The sequence below is a fragment of the Lutra lutra genome, chromosome 3 (assembly GCF_902655055.1).
Source record: "Lutra lutra chromosome 3, mLutLut1.2, whole genome shotgun sequence".
In the NCBI taxonomy this organism is placed as follows: Eukaryota; Metazoa; Chordata; class Mammalia; order Carnivora; family Mustelidae; genus Lutra; species Lutra lutra.
Genome location: NC_062280.1, coordinates 190,234,599 through 190,253,269, shown reverse-complemented (window position 1 = coordinate 190,253,269; position 18,671 = coordinate 190,234,599). Strand labels below are relative to the sequence as shown.

General features: G+C 36.5%; 1 protein-coding gene across 1 annotated transcript in view; it reads right to left on the bottom strand.

Annotated features, from left to right (window-relative positions):
* PCCA (propionyl-CoA carboxylase subunit alpha) overlaps window positions 1–18,671 on the bottom strand; it is a 405,781-nt gene that overhangs the window by 263,696 nt on the left and 123,414 nt on the right. The window contains exon 8 of the mRNA XM_047720325.1: window positions 14,129–14,165. Within this exon, the coding sequence (XP_047576281.1) occupies window positions 14,129–14,165 (37 nt within the window). The remainder of the gene's footprint in view (window positions 1–14,128; window positions 14,166–18,671) is intronic.

Below are 18,671 nucleotides of genomic sequence, written 5' to 3'. Positions count from 1 at the left end.
ACAGTGTAGAAAAGAATTATACCATGACCAAGTGGGATTTATTCCCAGTATGCAAGGTTACTTCAACATTCAAAAAGCAGTTAATATAATCCATCACATCAACAGGCTAAAGAAGAAAAAATATGACATGACCATATCAGCAGATAGAGAAAAAGCAATTTGACAAAATTCAACACCCACTGAGTTCAGCAAACTATGAATACAAGGAAAAGTTCTTTTTTTTTTTATTAATTTTTTATTTTTTCAGCATAACAGTATTCATTATTTTTGCACCACACCCAGTGCTCCATGCAATCCGTGCCTTCTACAATACCCACCACCTGGTGCCCCCAACCTCCCACCCCCCACCCCTTCAAAATTCTCAGATCGTTTTTCAGAGTCCATAGTTACAAGGAAAGTTCTTAAACTTCATAAAGAACATCTACAAAAAGCCTACACCTAACCTTATACTTAATGGTGAGAACCTAGATGCTTTCCCCCTAAGATGAGGAACAAGGTAAGGATGTCCCCTCTTACCACTCCTATTCAATGTCTTATACAAGTTCTATTTTATGCAATAAGACAAGAAACAGATAAATACATACAGAAGAAATAAAACTCTTCATTAGCAAGTAATACGATTTCTATAATGAAAACTTCAAAGAACCAACAACCACCACCATCAAAAATATCCAGAACTAATAAGTGGATTATAAAAAGGTTGCAGGATACAAGGTCAACATACAAAAGGTGATTGCATTCCTATATACCAACATGAGAACTTCAACTTTAAAACTAAAAACCAGGGCGCCTAGGTGGCTCAGTGGGTTAAGCCTCTGCCTTCGGCTCAGGTCATGGTCTCGGGTTCTGGGATTGAGCCCTGAATTGGGCTATCGGGCTCTCTGCTCAACAGGGAGTCTGCTTTCCCCTATCTTTCTCTCTGCCTGCTGCTCTGCTTGCTTGTGATCTCTCTCTCTCTCTCTCTCTGTGTCAAATAAATAAAATTTAAGAAACAAAAACTTTTTTAAAAATTAAATTCAATTAAAAACCAATACCATTTACATGAGCACTCACCCACCCACTCACCCACAAAAAAACTCAGGCATAAATCTAACAAAATATGTATTGTACCTATATGAAGAAAACTACAAAATTCAAATGAAATTAAGGAAGATCTAAATAAACGGAGAAATATCCATGTGTAGGCTATGAATTCTCCTCAACCTGATCTACAGATGCAATGCAATCCCAACCAAAACTCCCAGCAAGTTATTTTGTGGCTATCAACAAACTGATTTTAACATTTATAAAGAAAAGCAAAAGAACCAGAATAGTTAATGTTAGAGGAGAGTGACAATTTCAAAAGGTTGGTATTACCCTACTCCAAGACTTACTAAAGCTACAGTCGGCATGGTATTGGTAAAAGCACACACAAATTAATGGAATAAAATAGAGGGACTAAAAACAGACGCACAAAAATACAGTCAACTAATCTCTGACAAAGGAGCAAAAGCAATCAACAGAGCAAGGATGGTCTCTTCAACAAATGGTACTAGAACTGGACATTCATACACAAAAAAGTGAATCTACACACAATCCTCAGAAGTTAACTCAGTGGACCTGAGACCCAAATATAAAAACAGGGAGAATTCTAGAAGATGAATAGGAGAAAATTCAGATGACCTTGGGTTTGACAATTAGTTTTTAGATACAATACCAAAAGCATGACCCTTAAAAGGAAAACATTGATAATTGAGCTTTATTAAAATTATACATTTCTCTGTCAAATCAAAAACAAAAAACACTCAATGTAGGCCCAAGTCACAGACTAGGATAAAACTTTTGCAAAATACCAATCTGATAAAGAACTATATCTAAAAGAGAGCGCTTAAAACTCAACAATAAGGAAACCCAATCAAAAAATCAATAAAAGATTTGAAGAGACACTTCTATGGAGAAGATACAAGATGGCAAATAAGCATATGAAGAGATGCTCAACATCTTTGTCTTCAGGGGAATGCAAATCAAAACAAAATACTACTATGCCCTTACTAGAATGGCTAATATTCCAAAGCATTTACAATACCAAAGGCCATGGAGGGTGCAGAGCCAACAGGAGAGCACCAGGACCACTTACTCATCAAGGGGTTGGGGGGATGCAAAATCTTCTTACCCAAGGCCGCAGCAGTCATACTCCTAGGTATTTACTGAACTGAGTTGAAAATTTATGTCCACACACAAAAATGTTTACAGCAACTTTGTTAATGACTACCAAGAACCAGAAAGAACCAAGGTATCTTTCAAAAGGTGAGTGGAGAAACCATCTTGTATTCATTCCATGGAATATTATTCAACAATTTTTAAAAATGAGCTATCAAGCCACAAAAAGACATGAAGGAATTTTTTAAATGCATACAGCTACATGAAAAAAGCCCTTGTGAAAAGGCTACGTACTATATGATTCCAACTATAGGACATTCTGGAAAAGGCAAAAGCATAGCGTGTAGGAAGCAGTGTGAGCCAAGGGTTGTCAGGGGTAGTGAAAGGAGGGTCGAAAAGGTGAAGCACAGGGCAAACTAGTTTGTATGAAACTATAAGGGTAGATACATGTCATTATGCATTTGTCAAAACACACAACTATACAATACAAACAGGGAAACTCAATGGAAACTGCGAACTATAGTTAATAATGTATTAATGTTTGTTTATTAATTGTAACAAATATGCCACACTAACACCAAGGGTTAACATTGGGAAAGCTGCAGAGGGCTCTGGCTTCCATTCCATACGAATAGAATTCCATTTACTTAAAGAACTATTTGGTAAATCTAGAACTGCAAAAAAATAATAATAATAATAATAATTGAGTCTATTCATCATTTAAAGGGGGGCAAAAATTTGAAAAGATAGTTTACAAAAGATTAATGAATGTGACAGCATTAAGCACGTGAAAATATGCTCAACAGTATTTGGTATAAAGTAAACACAATTTTAGGGGTGCCTGGGTGGCTCAGTGGGTTAAGTCTCTGCCTTCAGCTCAAGTCATGATCTCAGGGTCCTGGGATCGAGCCCCGCATCGGGCTCTCTGCTCAGCAGGGAGCCTGCCTCTCTGCCTACTTGAGATCTCTGTCTCTCTCTCTCTCTCTGTCTCTCTCTCTCTGTGTTAAATAAATAAATAAAATCTTTTTAAAAGCATTTTTTAAAAAGGAAACACAATTTTAAATCTCAATGAAATAAAACTACACATCCATTAGAATGACTGAAACTAAAAAGACAGGCGATGTTCAGTATTTTGCTGGAATAACTAGAATACTTACATTACAGTGGTAACGTAAAATGGGAGAAGGGACATTTTCAAACAGGACAGAAATGTTCTGTATCTTAACTACGGTTATATTTACCAAAATTCACTAAGCTATACACTTAAAATAGCTAGATTTTATTCTTTATAAAGTGTACATGAATAAAAATGGTTTACGAAGCAGAGAAAGAACAGAGTGCCTACAACGTAACAAAAATTAGAGCTATCCGTTCAACAGCTACATAACACGTACAAACATCCCGCATCCGTTCAACAGCTACATAACACGTACAAACATTCCGGCACTGGCTGGAAGAGCGCTACTATCAACCTAGATTTGCATATTCAGGAAAACTATTTTTCAAGAAAGAATGAAAAATGGACAGTTCATGCAAACACTGAGTTAACTAGCCATTCTAACTTCTGAAGAGTAAATTCCAAGAAAAACAGAAAGAATCAGGGATGAAAGGAACAATGAGCTAAGATAATAGGCATTTGGGTAAAGCTAAATAAACAATGGATGAACATACCCTATAATGTCTCATTAGTGAAGTAAACAAATAAGGAAATAAAATATAAAATAGCATATAAAGGGTAAACAGAATTAATGTTATTTCTTTGGTAGGAGAATAAACTTTAGACTGAAATTTAAGATAAGTGAATGTTTTATAAAGTTTAATATAGAAGAATGAAGGACACCTGAAGAAATATCTCCAAAGCTGACATTTCTATAGTAAACACTAAAAGAATGGAAACAAGAGTATAAAATTATCACCACAGTGGAGAGGAGTGCAGGGGAAAATGGAAAAATAAAAACAGAACAAGAAAAAAATTTTACATCATCATTATAATCAAAAAGAAATCAAGAAAGGAGAGAAAACAGAATCCAGAAGAGGAACAAAAATAAGAAGCAGACAATATAAATAAATCAAAATACGGTAGTAAATACAATAAATGTACATGAACTACACTCACTGATTAAGAGACACTGCCACTCTGAATAGAAACAAAACAAAATGCTAGTCCAAACACCTACAAGATCCACCTAAAATAATGGTTCACTGGTTGACTGAAAGTTATAGGAACATACAAGGAAAAGACCAAAATAAGCTGGTTTAAACATATTATCATATTAAAACCCAAAATTCACTACATTTTGATTAAAAGTAAAAATAGCCCAAAAGACACCTGTTACACTGTTACATTCCCTATTAACTTATCTTAAGAATATACAGAGGCAAAACCTAAGAAGCAAGGAAGAATTGGGAAATCTACTCTCTCAAAAATTGATCAAACAGTTGAAAAGTCAGCAGATTTAAACATCCTAATAGGTAGTTCTGACCTATTGGTTATTTATAAAATACAGCATACAATAATTTGAGAATATAAATTCTTTTCAGGTATACATGTAAGATGTAAAGTAACTTACTCCTTGGTCATAAAATAATTCTCACCAAATCAGAAAGATTCTAAATAAAAAAGAAAATATTCACTGATCAGAAAACAATTTAGAAATTAATAAAAAGCAGAAAATTTTCAGTTATCTTAAAATACACTCCTAGGAAATACAAGTCAAAAATCCTAAGAGAAATCTGGGTTGCCTGGCTGGCTCAGATGGTAGAGCATGAGACTCTTGATCTCAGGGTTATGGGTTTGAGCCCCATATTTGGAGGAGGGATTATTTAAAAATAAAATCTGAAAAGGAAGAAAGGGAGAGAGGGAGGGAGGGAGGGAAATCTGAAACCTCAGAAATGAGCAATCATGAAAAATACATATCAAAATTGTTAAGTAGGGATCTCTATTGAGAGCTCCACTTTAGGCCATTCCCCCAGCTGCTGAAAGTCTTGTTGGCAACCGACAGCGGAGTGATCCTTAGCTTTCTGCCCAAAGTCTTGCCGCTTCTTAGGGGCAGCCCACAATCAGTGGTAAACGGACATGGGTATACAAAGGCTCAATCCCAGGGCCCCAATTTCCAACAACCATGAAAGACCAGAGCTCTCTGTAGGATCAGCTATGGCCTTTGTTGAATCTGCATCTCAACTCAATTCAACCTCTCCTTCAGTTCAGTTTCTTTCACTCCCTCACGCATGCTGGCCCCAAGAGTATGTCCCCCAACAAACTTCCAGAACTTGTTTCCAAAGGAATCCCACCTGTGACAGAGGAACACATTTGAAAGGCTATACAGTGATTAGCTTAAACAGACAGAACAGCGAGAAATGGAGAGAAGCTGACGAATTCAAGATTTGGGAGGTGATGACCATCACGCACGAATAGTGAAACCATACACTGAAATCTAGCATTGAGCACTGAATCATGGGAAAGCTTCACTGCTGATCTCACAATTTAGCCCTCTCTACTTCCTGCCTCTGTGATCCATGACACTGCAGATGGTAGAAATTCCATCAGCCTCATTCTCTGCATGAGGCTGGCAACAGAAAAGAATCCTTCCTACCCCACAACGTGACCGATGGGAAGCGAACACACAGGAAGAAGAAAATGTCTTTGTTGCTTAAGATCATAAGGAAAGAGCAATGCAAATGCGCAATCCTAGAACTCTCATGAACTAAGGACAACTGCACGGACTCAAATAGAAATTAGCATATTACTAAGTTTCCAAGGAAATATAATTCAGAATACACTAGGAAATGTGGCTGCCATACAACACTTGGCTACATGGAAAAGTTCCTATTGCGTACACAAAGAGGTAGTTTAAATTCAAGCAATTTAGGGAAATAAATACCATTATCACATTACCCATTGTGTATATATTTGGTCATAATTTTCTACTGATCTTATTGTCTTTTAATTACAAATTAGTTATAGTTAGTTTTAAAATTATCAACTTAGTTTTGCTGTATACTTTGGGTTCACGCATTTCAGACTATGGTGATACAGCCCATATGTGTTAATACTATCTGGGATCTACAATCATCCAGTAACTAGAAAGTAAACATGTTATTTATTGCGGTCCAGCTATGAATTATTCATATCTCTGCTACTACTACAGATATAGCATACATATAATCTCCAAAAAAGATACCAGAAGGTGATCCTTATTAACATTTTTTCCACTGGAAAATGAAAAAGTGTGAGAGGGCACAGGATAGTTCACCCTTCCTAAGTTGGCCATCCACACACATAAACAAATAACCATATAAATATATTTAGCTTAAGAAAGAATGACCCAGTATTATAAAGATACAATCAAGACGTGTTATAAGCTGAAGTAAACCAATAAATAACATTAATTGTTTTGATTTGGCAAGGAAAAGCAATTATTCTTTTCAGAAAAACTGATCTTGTCTACCTGTTTCCCTCTACTCAGGCAAATAAAAATTAGATCCCTAACTCTGCTCCAGGAAACAGAAATCAAGCACATTTCAATGTATTGATAAATCAGAGTAAAAGGAGTTCAAAGGAAGTTTCCCAACAAAACCCAAAGGCCCCATGTTTTCACATTATCATCAAAACATTATGCAGAGACTTTTACAATAGAATAGAATAAAAGAAAAGGAATGCAAGAAAGAACAATAAAACAAAAGAAAGATGATTAAGGACTGAGAAAAACAAAAAGGCAGTGGGAACTTGTAAAATCATACTTAAACCCAGAATGTTTATGCTGGAGTAATAAAAGAAAATATAAGTAAGTACCCTAAGTGACCGGGGGGGGGGGGGGGGGGGGGGGGGGGGGGGGGGGGAGATGATACAGAACTCATGTTCTCATCTCCCAGGGATTATCATCCTGACCTCAAATGATCACATTCTTTCATCAATGGGAAAACAGCAAAGGAAAAAGCCTCACTTTTTAACAGATTTCGCAAAGAATACTTTAACACTACTCTCTTCAAAATGACTTTTCTTCAAACATTTCTTATTAAATCTCCTTAGCACATGAAACACATCTTTTACTGAGGACCAAACTGGAAAATATATTAACACGATATAATATTGTGAAGAATGTCTAAATTATATTATTTTTTCAAAGGTTTCTTCAATGTATCTTTAACGACACAACCATATATCACGTGTGAAAAATTTCCTAAGCAACATGAAACAGAGGAAATAAAAGATTTGGTGGCTTAGCCGAGTATTTCTATCCCTCTTAGGTGTGAACAATTTGTTCTTATTTATTAAAAAAAAAAAAAATGAGCAACTTCTTTACTGTAATGCCATGTCAAAAGGAAGGTGGGAAGAACAGGCAAAGGAAAACAGCCAAGGCAGAGAAGAAAGGAAGACCATAAGTCCCTACACACTCATCAGAGACAGAGAGGCCAAAGCAGTCTGCAGACTAGTATTAAAAAGAAACAAATGGAAGGGAGCACCTGGCTGGCTCAGTCAGTAGAACATAAGACTCTTGATCTCGGGTCTTTAAGTTTGAGCCCCACATTGAGTGTAGGGAGGAAAGGAGAGAAGAAGACAAGACAGGACATAGGAGAGCCTATCTTGCAAAGAATGTAAGATGTCAGCATCAGAGATAAGAAGGCAGTAAGATTCAGTCACATAATTTCATACATCTGACTCTTAAGATTCCTAGAAGCTTCCATCAGCCCAGCCTAATGAATCCAAGAACAACCTACAAGAATTGCTGAGTAGTTGTTAATAAGCACATACTAAATTTACTTGAATAATCTTAGATTATTTTTTAATTATCTATTTGCTGAGAGTTTATCATAATTTACTTAATATTCCTGGTCTTCCCAGGTATCTCCATTACAAAATTAAAGATTAAGGGAAAAGGAATAAGAAAATTAATGTCAAATTATGATCTATAAATATTATGGAAAAAAATTTTTAAATGTGTGATTATTTAATTCATTTGTATACTGATACACACATTTGTTTGGATTCATTCACTGAATAACCACTTGCTGACTATATATTCTGTGATAAGCATAGTCTTAAGTACTAGAAATACAAAGGAAACTAACCCACATGGTCAACTATCTACAAAACAGTAATTATATGAACATAAACCAATCATTTGCAAAGACAAATAAAATCTATTTAATGCAGGGAATCTCATGTGATTTTAAGAGAAAAGCAATCCATCAAGACAATTCCATGAAAGGGGCAGGGAGATATTTCCATTTTGAACAAAGTTCTAGGAACACTGTAAGACGAGGAACACACTTGTTTGATAGTTTTTTCCCTTCCCTTAAAAACTCTTTATAACTCAATCATCCAGTCAGTTGCTCTTCCTTTTCATAAAGAGATACTTGAGAAAAATGTGTATTCTTCTACTGTTGGGCAGAGTGTTCTATATATAAGGTCTAATTGGTTTAGAGTGTTGTTCAAGCTCTCTATTTCTTTATTGATCCTCTCTGGAGGTGTTCTAGCCACTATCTAGAATGTGGTAGTGCAGTCTCCCACTATTACTGCACAACTGTCTATTTCTCCTTTCATTCTGTAATGTTTACTTCATGTATTTTGGAATCTTTGCCGTTGGGTGTACATATGTTTATAATTATCAGTACATAACGTCTTTGTTTCTTGCAACAGTTTTAGACTCCCAGTCTATTTTGTCTGATATTAGTACATCCACCCCAGTTCTTTTTTGGTTCCTATTTGCATGGGATATCTTTTCCCATCCTTTCACATTCCATCTACTTCTGTCTCTGGATCTACGTGAGTTTCTTGTCAACAGCATATAGTTGGATTGAGTTTTTTATCCATTCTGTCAATATCTGGCATAGTGAGATACCATTTCACACACATAGGGATGGCCATATTAAAAAAAAAAAAAAAAAACTGACCATAAATGCTGGCGAAGATGTGAAGAAACTGGAACATGGCTGTTAGGAATGTAAATGGTCCAGCCAAGTGTGGAGAACATTTTGGCGGTTCCTCCAAAAGTTAAACATGGAATTACCATACAACTCAGCAATTCCACAACTAGGTATACAGCCCAAAGAATTAAAGACGGGTACCCAAATACGTATAGATGTAGGTTCAAAGCAGTACTAGGTGTAACAAAGGAGGAAATGACCCAACTGTCCACCCACAGGTGTGTGGACAAACACAAAGTGGTATTCATCACATGCAACAGAATATGACCCAGTCACAAAAAGGAAGCCCCCATAAACAGTAAAACATGGATGAACACTGAAAACAACTCTAAGTGAAAGAAGTCAGACACAAAAAGTACCATATTTTATGAAACATTCAGAACAGGTAAATCCACAGGGGAAGAAAGTAAAATAGTGGTTGCCAAGGGCTGGAAGGCAGAAAGGGTGAACACTAAGGAGCATGGAGATCCTTTTGGAGCTAGATTCTTTGGAACTAGACAGTGGTGATGGGTGCCTAACATTGTGAACATACCAAAAACCACTGACCTGCACACGTTGAAAGACTTTTATAGTATTGAAATTTTATCTCAATTTTTAAAAAATTGAATCTTCAGTACAAAAATTTAGAACTAATTTAGAACTTCCGGACCTGGGGAAGACGGTGAGGACTGACTTGGAAGGAGTATGAGGGAACTCTCTGGGGTGACAGTCATGTCCAATATCCCAGTGAGATATCTGGGATACATATATGTATGCATATAATTCTATGTTTAAGAATTTAGTGGGATACATATCTGCAGTTATACTTTGAAACGCACCGAAATCCAGACGGATTAACAGATGGATAGATAAGTGATAAAGCAAATCTACAAAAAATTAATAGCGGAATCCTGGTGACGGGAATATAGGTACACACTGTAAAATTCTTTCAAAATGTTGTGTGACTGAAATTTTTCAAAATAAGAGAGGAAAAAGTTAACAAGAAAAACATCTACACAGAGATTAAGAATATGGTTATAAGAGGAATGACTGAGTGGCAATATGAGAGTGTCTTCTTTTGAGGAAATGGCAGTGTAAGCCAATATATGAAAAGCTACAAGGAGTCTTCTGTGTGAAAGTATCAGCTAGAGTATGCAAACCCCCGCCCAACACACTCACAAAAAACCTTATTCTAAGACTCTGAAGTTTGGTGTATTCAAGAAAGGCAGTGCAACTAACGCAAAGAAGGCAATGAAGGGAGTAGTATATATAAAATGAGATTGGAGAGAAAGGCAGGTGCCAAATCATTTGTAGTTGCAGTCAGGGGAAGGAATTTTGATTTTATCTAAATGCAAGTAAAGGCCACTAGAAGGCTTAAAGCAAATACAGTATGGGATGAGATGGGGTGTGTCCTTACTGCTTGGAGTTTTAAAATATCACACTGACAGTTATGTGAAGAATGACTTTGAAGTGTTTACAAAAAGGAGAGAAACTATTGTCACAGTCCTTGCAAGGACAATGGTAGCTTGGGAGAGAGTACTGGTAATAAAGATAATGAGTAATGAATATCGGAGGTTATTTTGAATGAAGGATTGACAGTATCTATTGATATATTGACAATAGGATGACAGGGCAACAACACCAGGATAGATCTTGGGTTTTAGCTTTAGCCACTGAGTAAATGGAATGACCTTTGCTGACATGTAGAAAATGTGCATGAAGCAGTCTTAGAGTAAGGTGAACCTGAAGATCAAAAAAAATTTTATTTAAATCAGGAACGATGTGCGATTCTGAGTGAGGCGGCTAAAGACTCGACTCAGAATAATCCAGAAGTAGTTAAAGGACAGGTTTTAGATCTACAATTTCTTTTTTACAATCAATTCGTTTGATTGTATTGAGGACCTTTGATCGAGTAAAAAGATCAAACTTGAATGCAAATTGAGCTCACTGATTACTGTTGTCTGTCTCTGGGGTTAAAGATAAACTGAGGATCTATAGCGCTGTATCTCTAAACTTGGAGAGGTCAAAGGAAAATATCAGGAGTGAGAATGAGAGAGACAAGGAAGACCAAAAAACAAGCAAGCAGAAGTAACATATTAAGCCTTGATGGTCTCTCACCCTATCAACGATAAGAGGCTGTTTCTTCAATTCCACATACAACATGCTTAAGTGCCTTATAGTATCTTACACAAAGTGGTGACTCAAATCTTAGCTCTCATCCTCTAAGCCCATTAGTTTTGCAAAAGTATAATGAAAAATCAATCGTCTTTGGCCCTAAATGAACCTAAATTTAAAGCAGGCCCACCACTCAGTAGGTCTGTGACCTTGAGCAAATTACTTACCATTTCTAATCCTTAGTTTCTTAAATGTAAATGAAAATAATTAACCCAAGAATTAGCATTAGAAATAACATTCACAAAGTGCCAGCAACAAGGAAAAAATGCTCCACAAAGAAGAGCTACTATTATGTAAAAGACACCTAATTCATCAATGCTCCCGGCTGTTAGCTTCCTCCTTTGGCCGCAGAGATTCCTGTTTCCAGAATGAGAAGTAAAGACACAAGAGAGGGAACCACAGAAAAAGACGATCCATTTATTTTCTCCATGTAACACAGAAAGAAGTGAAGCACAGAAATCCGAATAGGTATGAATGACAAGGACAATCAGCTACCCAGAAATGGACAAGTTCAAAGGTTTGATCATAATTCAGCTGTTTAGAACTAGGAGGGTATTTTCCTGTGATTCCTCTGGAATCAATGTTTAATTCAACTCTTCCATGAACTCAGAAAGGCCCATCAAAATCATAATGTAGTTAAAATGTGATAGATCTCAATAAAATTAGTAGAAAACAAAACTGATCAATCACCAAAAGAAACAGAATACCAAGAGATTAATAATATATAATTCCATTTATTTTAGAACCTGGCACTTGAGGGAAAAAGGTTTTTACGGGTGGTTTCCGTGGTGATTCAGAAGGGTTTTCAGGGAAATTCCAAATGCTTTATAAAGCTGATGACCCTGGTTCTTTATTATGTTTTATTTCACCTCAAGTTTTATGGCTTCCCTTTCTTTCAGCATAAGCAAAACACTAGCACTCTGACACTTAACAGCCATGATTACGATCATTTCACAAATGAGAAGGCATAATTGGAGAAGAATTAGAAGATAGGAAAGAGGAAGGAGTCGTAAAGGTTATGCCTCAATATAAAAAAAAAAGAGCCTTAGGTAACCTCAGGAGTAAGCCCAAAGGGGAGTAAAGCAGAGCATTAAAATATTAAGGGAGGAAAGCCAAGGGATGAGAACCGTTCAGAGTCCCGTTATGATTAACTGATTATTTTAAAGGTCACAGATTATTCTTTAAAAAAAAAAAAAAAAAAAAGGTAAAAGACAAGACATGAAAGCAAGCACTCCGCAGTCTGTCATTTATACAAAGGAAATGCTCAAGAGTTGATGAGTTATAATTTGAAATATGGCACGCCAACGTAATTCATGATTTTCTTCTAATCCCTTTTGTTTCTCAAATTCCTCCAAACATTCTGTCCTTTTTATGTAGATACTATTGTGCTAACAGTATTATGGAGTTAATAACAATACTATCTAAACTAAAACCAGAAAGACAACTTTTTTAAAATCTAAGAGTATACAACAGAACAAAATGAAATTACTTTAGAAAAAAGTGTCCTCAAAAGCCAACAGGTATGCTCCATGCCTCCAACGCTGTGAGGAATGCCAGTGATTTCAAACCTCGGGGAGATGCTTTTGATTTTTTCAAAGAATGAACCACAAATCAGTTCCATGCAGTCCAACTTATTCAGCAAGTACTTCCTGTGAAGTACTGAAATGCTTTTTGAAAATGTTGATATGTCTGAAGAAATGATTAAGAAAGAGATGTTGTAGTCAGATAAAATAAGATTTTCTAAGACCTGGTCTTAAGTCCAAATCTACATCACTGGCAGCAATATTTGCAAAACAAATAAACAAAACACACTTAACCATGAGTCAAACCAAAATAATTTAGCCAGACCCAACTAGAAACAGGAACCCAAAGAACCAAACAACCTTCCAGATCACTGAAGAACTGTTAAGCTAGCCTGAGCCTAGGGTAAAAATGTTATTTACTAACTCAATTGGTTACTTTCAGAAATTAGACGTGTACGCGTGTACACACACACACACAACTATGTAAATTTTGCCAAATCAAATGCTCTCCCAGTGAAAAAAATAATTCTGAATCATCAATCTTAATGAGAAAACAGGACTAAAGAAATGTTAATGTGGGATGCTGAAAAGTTTGGCCCTACCCAAGGAGGAATGCTAAGATGCTAAGATTTCCTGATGGCCAAGAATCGTCTGATTCCTCTCACATACCTAAGGAAGTTCTGGCAACTGTATACAAATACTAATTTGATTAATACAGCGTTAAGTTATTTCATACATTGCTAATTCCTGACAACAATATGCCCTCATATATTTTTTAATTAGCAAATACTGAAAACAGAATCGTCATGAATATTTTTTAAAAATAAAAAGTTGATAAGCCCTGTCCAGTGTAACTGTACCTAGAACAGTCAAGAAAACAGTCATTCAGACGTCCTTCAGTTTATGTTTTACTCCAATTTATAAGATTCATCCTGATTTCTCACATTCTTTTTCCTAGGACGGTTATTAAAAGCTGATATTTAACATCTTAAGAAAAGGTAGAAACTTGAAGGGCCTTGTCAAATAGAAAACCTTCATTTTAATCATCTGTGTCGTTAATAAGTTGTATTCTACTAAGTAAGTACAGAAAATTTACATTACATACAAGCTCAAGAGTTAAGACAATTCCTTCTTTTACCTAGCCTGTGATTTCAACTTACAAAAGAGCTATAATTAAAGTCAAAATACTCCTTAAAAGTTCACTTTTTGTTTCAAAACAGAACATGGTAATAAGTCAGCTGATACATTCTTCCAAAGGGACAAGTAATCAAAATCCTAAAAGTATTAAAATATTATTTGCTCTATGGGGTCACTTATTACATGTTTACTTGACCGTATCTGCTGAAAGACCTTGAAACGCTACGAAAGTTAATTTAAGAACTTACCAATTTCCCTTGCAATTCTGACAGCTTCATCTGCATCCTGTAAAAGCAGGAAATGAGACCCAACATTAATCCCATCAGCCACTGCACAATGTCTTTAGGGCAGTCATATATTGCACTACTGTCTCCTCTGATTCATTTAATGTTCAATTTTACAACCTTCTAACTCTTTTCATTCAGAGAAATGTAAAATTAATACCATAAGTGGAATGTAAATTCTACCTCATCATTATTATATTAAGAAACTCAAAGCAGTTTGAAATGAGCTGGCAGGAAGCACAACCAGAATTGCCAAATGATCTGGTGCAGTTGCTGGAATTTAACAGCAGAATTTAGATGTTTACAATCAATACTGAATCATAAATCAGATCATTAAAGCTTGTCTACCGCCAGCTTCTTTCTTTCCCTCTGATATTTACATGTCATGTTGTCCTGGATTCTGTCAGCAGGGGGAGTTGATTCTCTATTGTTTGGGAGAGGCTCAAGATTTTCTAGAAATAAAAAGTCAATTTCCAGTATCTACAGGAATTGCCAATTGTCCCCCCACAAATTCCTTTGGAAGTCTCCATTACTTTTTCCTTTTCTTTTCATCCTTTTCTCCGGTACATATTTTATCTTTACTAGGTATAACTTGTTACGTAATTTAAAACCTTAAATTCCATGAACCAACTTGTGGCGGCGGGGGGGGGGGGAAGCTTCCGAAAAGCCAAGGAAAGCAAATGCCTTCCAAAGAAGTACAAGGTTAAGAGTTAGCTGATGAATATAAGGATTAATTATTGATAAATACCAACCAATGCAACTGAGAGAAGAAAAAGTTCCCTCGAATCTAAACCATTTCATTGATCATTAATGCTCACCTACCACACAAACACAGGACACTCCTGATACATTTCCACGAGAACCATAAGGAGAAAGCTAAAAAAGAAGGTGTTAAACCCAAGCCTCCCTAGGAAATGTGGCTTTTCTTTACAACTCATTGATGTAAACTAATCACCAGAAATGACAATGTTTTGAAACCATTAGCTAGTAAGAATGCCTGAATTTTTGGAAAATTAAAATATTAAAGTGAAGCCTCGTATTTTGTAAGCTTTTAAGCTAGTAACTTAAAAATGTAGAGTAACCATGTCAGAATCCTTCCCCAAAAGGAGGGGCGGGGGATGTTTATAACTGGTTCATTTATGCCTAATAAAAAAAAAAAAAAATCTTCCCTAAAAGTCTTCAGTACCTAATAACATCCCCTGAATAAGGAGGTTGGCAGGGGAAGTTGTCAGAAAAATTTAATTTCCTTTCATTAGCCAGTCTGCTCCACAAATAGGTGCTTGTTAAGTTCAAAGCGGTCCTGAAAGCGACATCAGTTTTAAGTCTTTTTTTTTTTTTAACTCCAAGCAGTCACATCTGCTAATGAGATTTTCCAAGTAACAATTGTTTTCAAGGCAGAGATAAATCTATACCTCCCACTCTACTCTCCCCAAAATCAAGGTTTACTGCTTTATTACACCTTGCTGTTTTCGCTGACCTTACATTCTCCAAATTTTAGCTTAAAAGGATAAAAATCCATGAAAAGAGTCACTTAAGAATGTTAGTGGTTTCCACACATTGAGTTTGAAGGTTCTTTGTTCAAGCCAGTGACAGTTACTGGAGAATACTTCCCCTTAATAGCCTCTCTGTCAGGAAGTGTTAAACCTGCCAAATGCGGACAATTAGTGCCTCGCGAACAAAATACAGGAAGAGCGCTGGCTGATGGAGGCCGGATTATAAGAGCCTAGAAGGAAACTTTTAACATGTCTTTTCTTTCAGATGTGTAATAGTATATTAGCAAAGTATATTGGGAGAGAAAATCAACTGCTGTCACAAAAGTCTGTTACCTTGAGAGAACTGACAAACAGGCAAATATTAAAAGATAATTCAGAAAATTCATTAGTCATATTTATCATATACACATTATGGATGTATGTGTGGACATATATTTACACAAAGTAAAACTTCTAAAAAAAATTTTTTTGGTAACTACCACAAGTCCAACACTTCTATGAACTGTCTCAAAACAATCTTGTCTTTTAACGAACGTTATGTTAAGGAAACTTAACATATCTATGATGCATTATTTGGGACATTTTTTTTTTTTTTAAATAATAGTTTATTTAAGATTCAGGTTTAACTGGGCAGCCTATATTTTATTTGGCAACTCTTAAGAAAAAAGTATTTCTTAGTATGAAAAGCACATTTCACTAAATAAACTTCCAAATAAAATTAAACTGTCTTAAAAAGTCATTTTTCCTTTGTCACTCATTTATTCCAAGATATTTTATTCAAAACATATTATATATTGGACACTTACATACTATTATCAGTTTCCACAAGAAACTATTAAATACACTCATCTCTAATGTGTTCTTTTTGCATATTTAGCTATTATCAGGCTACACAAAGAGATTAAAAGCCCTAAATAGTTCCAAATTCAATGGCAATGACATATGACACAGTATAACTTTCTTAGAAGACTAGACAGGAAAACTTTTTTAATAAAAAGCCTTAAATCAAAAAGAAAAAGATCAACAATTATCAGGGAAAATGGACAAAAGGTTAAATGAGAAGCTTCCATAAAATGAAATCCACAAGAATGTATGAAATATGTACAATTTTAGTCATAATTATAGGCATACAAGCTAAAACAATGAAACACACAGTTGATCTGCCAAAACCTGCCAAGAGCCAGGAGTGAAGGCCTGAAGGTAAGCAGGCATGACTCTCACTACTGATGTCATATGAAATTGGTACTATCTTTTTAAGAACTGTTAGTATCTATCAAAAGTTTGAAGACCTCAATCTTTCAACCCAGCAACTTCATTTTTTGAAAGCTCTCCTATAGATATATCCTCATGCACGCACAGAGATATATAAATCAATTTTTAATTTGTTGCTGGTATTTTGATGAGAAAATCTGAAAAACAACATTGAAGACCTTCAATAAGGGACTGGTACTAAAAAGGATACATACATGCAATGGAATACGCCACAGTCTTTGAAAAGATGAGGCTGAGCCATACGTGGTACTACGTGAAATAGCTCTTGCATTCATGGAACTCACAGGCTTCCTTAGTAAGGGAAACCGAAAGAGCAAACAGACCAACTGAGAGCTGAAATCAACGTTACACGCAAACAACCGGGACTGCCAGGAGACAGACAGGGAGAACATGCTGTCAACACATGGCCCAGAAAGGGTCCTCCTCAGGGCACCCAGACGGCTCCATCAGTAGAGCATGTGATTCTTGATTTTGGGGTTGTGAGTTGTTCCAGATCCACGTTGGGGACAGAGACTACTTAATAAATTTGTTTTAAATAAAGAAGAAAATGAAAGAGTCCTTCTGAAGTAAAATGTAAACTGAAGCCTAAAGAGAACAAACACTGCCCTGGCAAGATTTTGGGTGAAAGAAGTCTAAACAAAGAACAACATGAACAAAACCCATATTCAGAAGGTATTTCGTATATTCTAGGAACCATGAGAGTCCATGAGGTGAAAAATGAAGACAAAAAGCAAGTGGCAGAAAAGGACAGCAGGAAGTCCAGTGGCGGGCACGGCCCATCGGCTGGGCCTTTCGGGACTCAGCACAGAGTTCCAAATGCCCTGGCTCCGTGCCGGAGAAAGAGGACTGGGGTTTCGGAAGGTAACCCCTATACTCTAAGAATACCTCAAATATAGTGTGCACTGTGGGGGAAGCAAGTTGTAGGAGAATATGTATAGTGTGACCTTGTCTTTTTTTTAATGTATCAGTATTATTCCTTTGATTGCTGAATATTATTCCTTGGTACGGATATGCCACGTTTTTTTATCCATTCATCAGTTGATGGAAATGTAGACTGTTCTGAATTTTTGGTTACTATGAAAAATGCTCCACTGAGCATCTGTGTACAAATTTTTGAGTGCACATACATATTCTGGCTATATAAGTAGGAGTGAGATCACAGGGTCCCACAGTAACATTATATTTAACCTTCTGAAGAACTGCCAAACTGTTTTCCAAAGTGGTTGCACCATTGTACATTTCCATGAGCAGTGTATAAAGGCTCTCACTTCTCCAATTCTTTGCCAGCATTTGGTAAAACTCCACTGTAGCCACCCTCGTGGTTGTAAAGTGACTTGGTGTCAGTACTTGATCCTGCCTGCCTGCCTGCACCGCCAGCCCCCAGGTCCCTTCCTACCTTGACTCTCCTTCCCACCCCCAAGACCGCCAGACATTCTCCAGCTCCCGGGCCTGTATGCCAATACCAGGCCCTGAAGACAGGAGGGAACAAGAAAGGCACCATCCCAGCCTTCATGCAATTTACAGTCTGGTGGGAAAGGCAGGCCCTTAAATGACTATACAGCAGCTAAGAAACCATTACCAAGATGCATGTTACGCAGAAAAAGTGAAGAGAGTGTGTGACGACAAGGAATGTTGATTCCAAAACTAGAGCTCCAGGAAACTTCTCAGATGCAGCTACTGTGAAAGAGACCTGATGAATGAAAGCCTGGAGGAACAGAGCCCAGGGGCTGGGGCCTGAACAG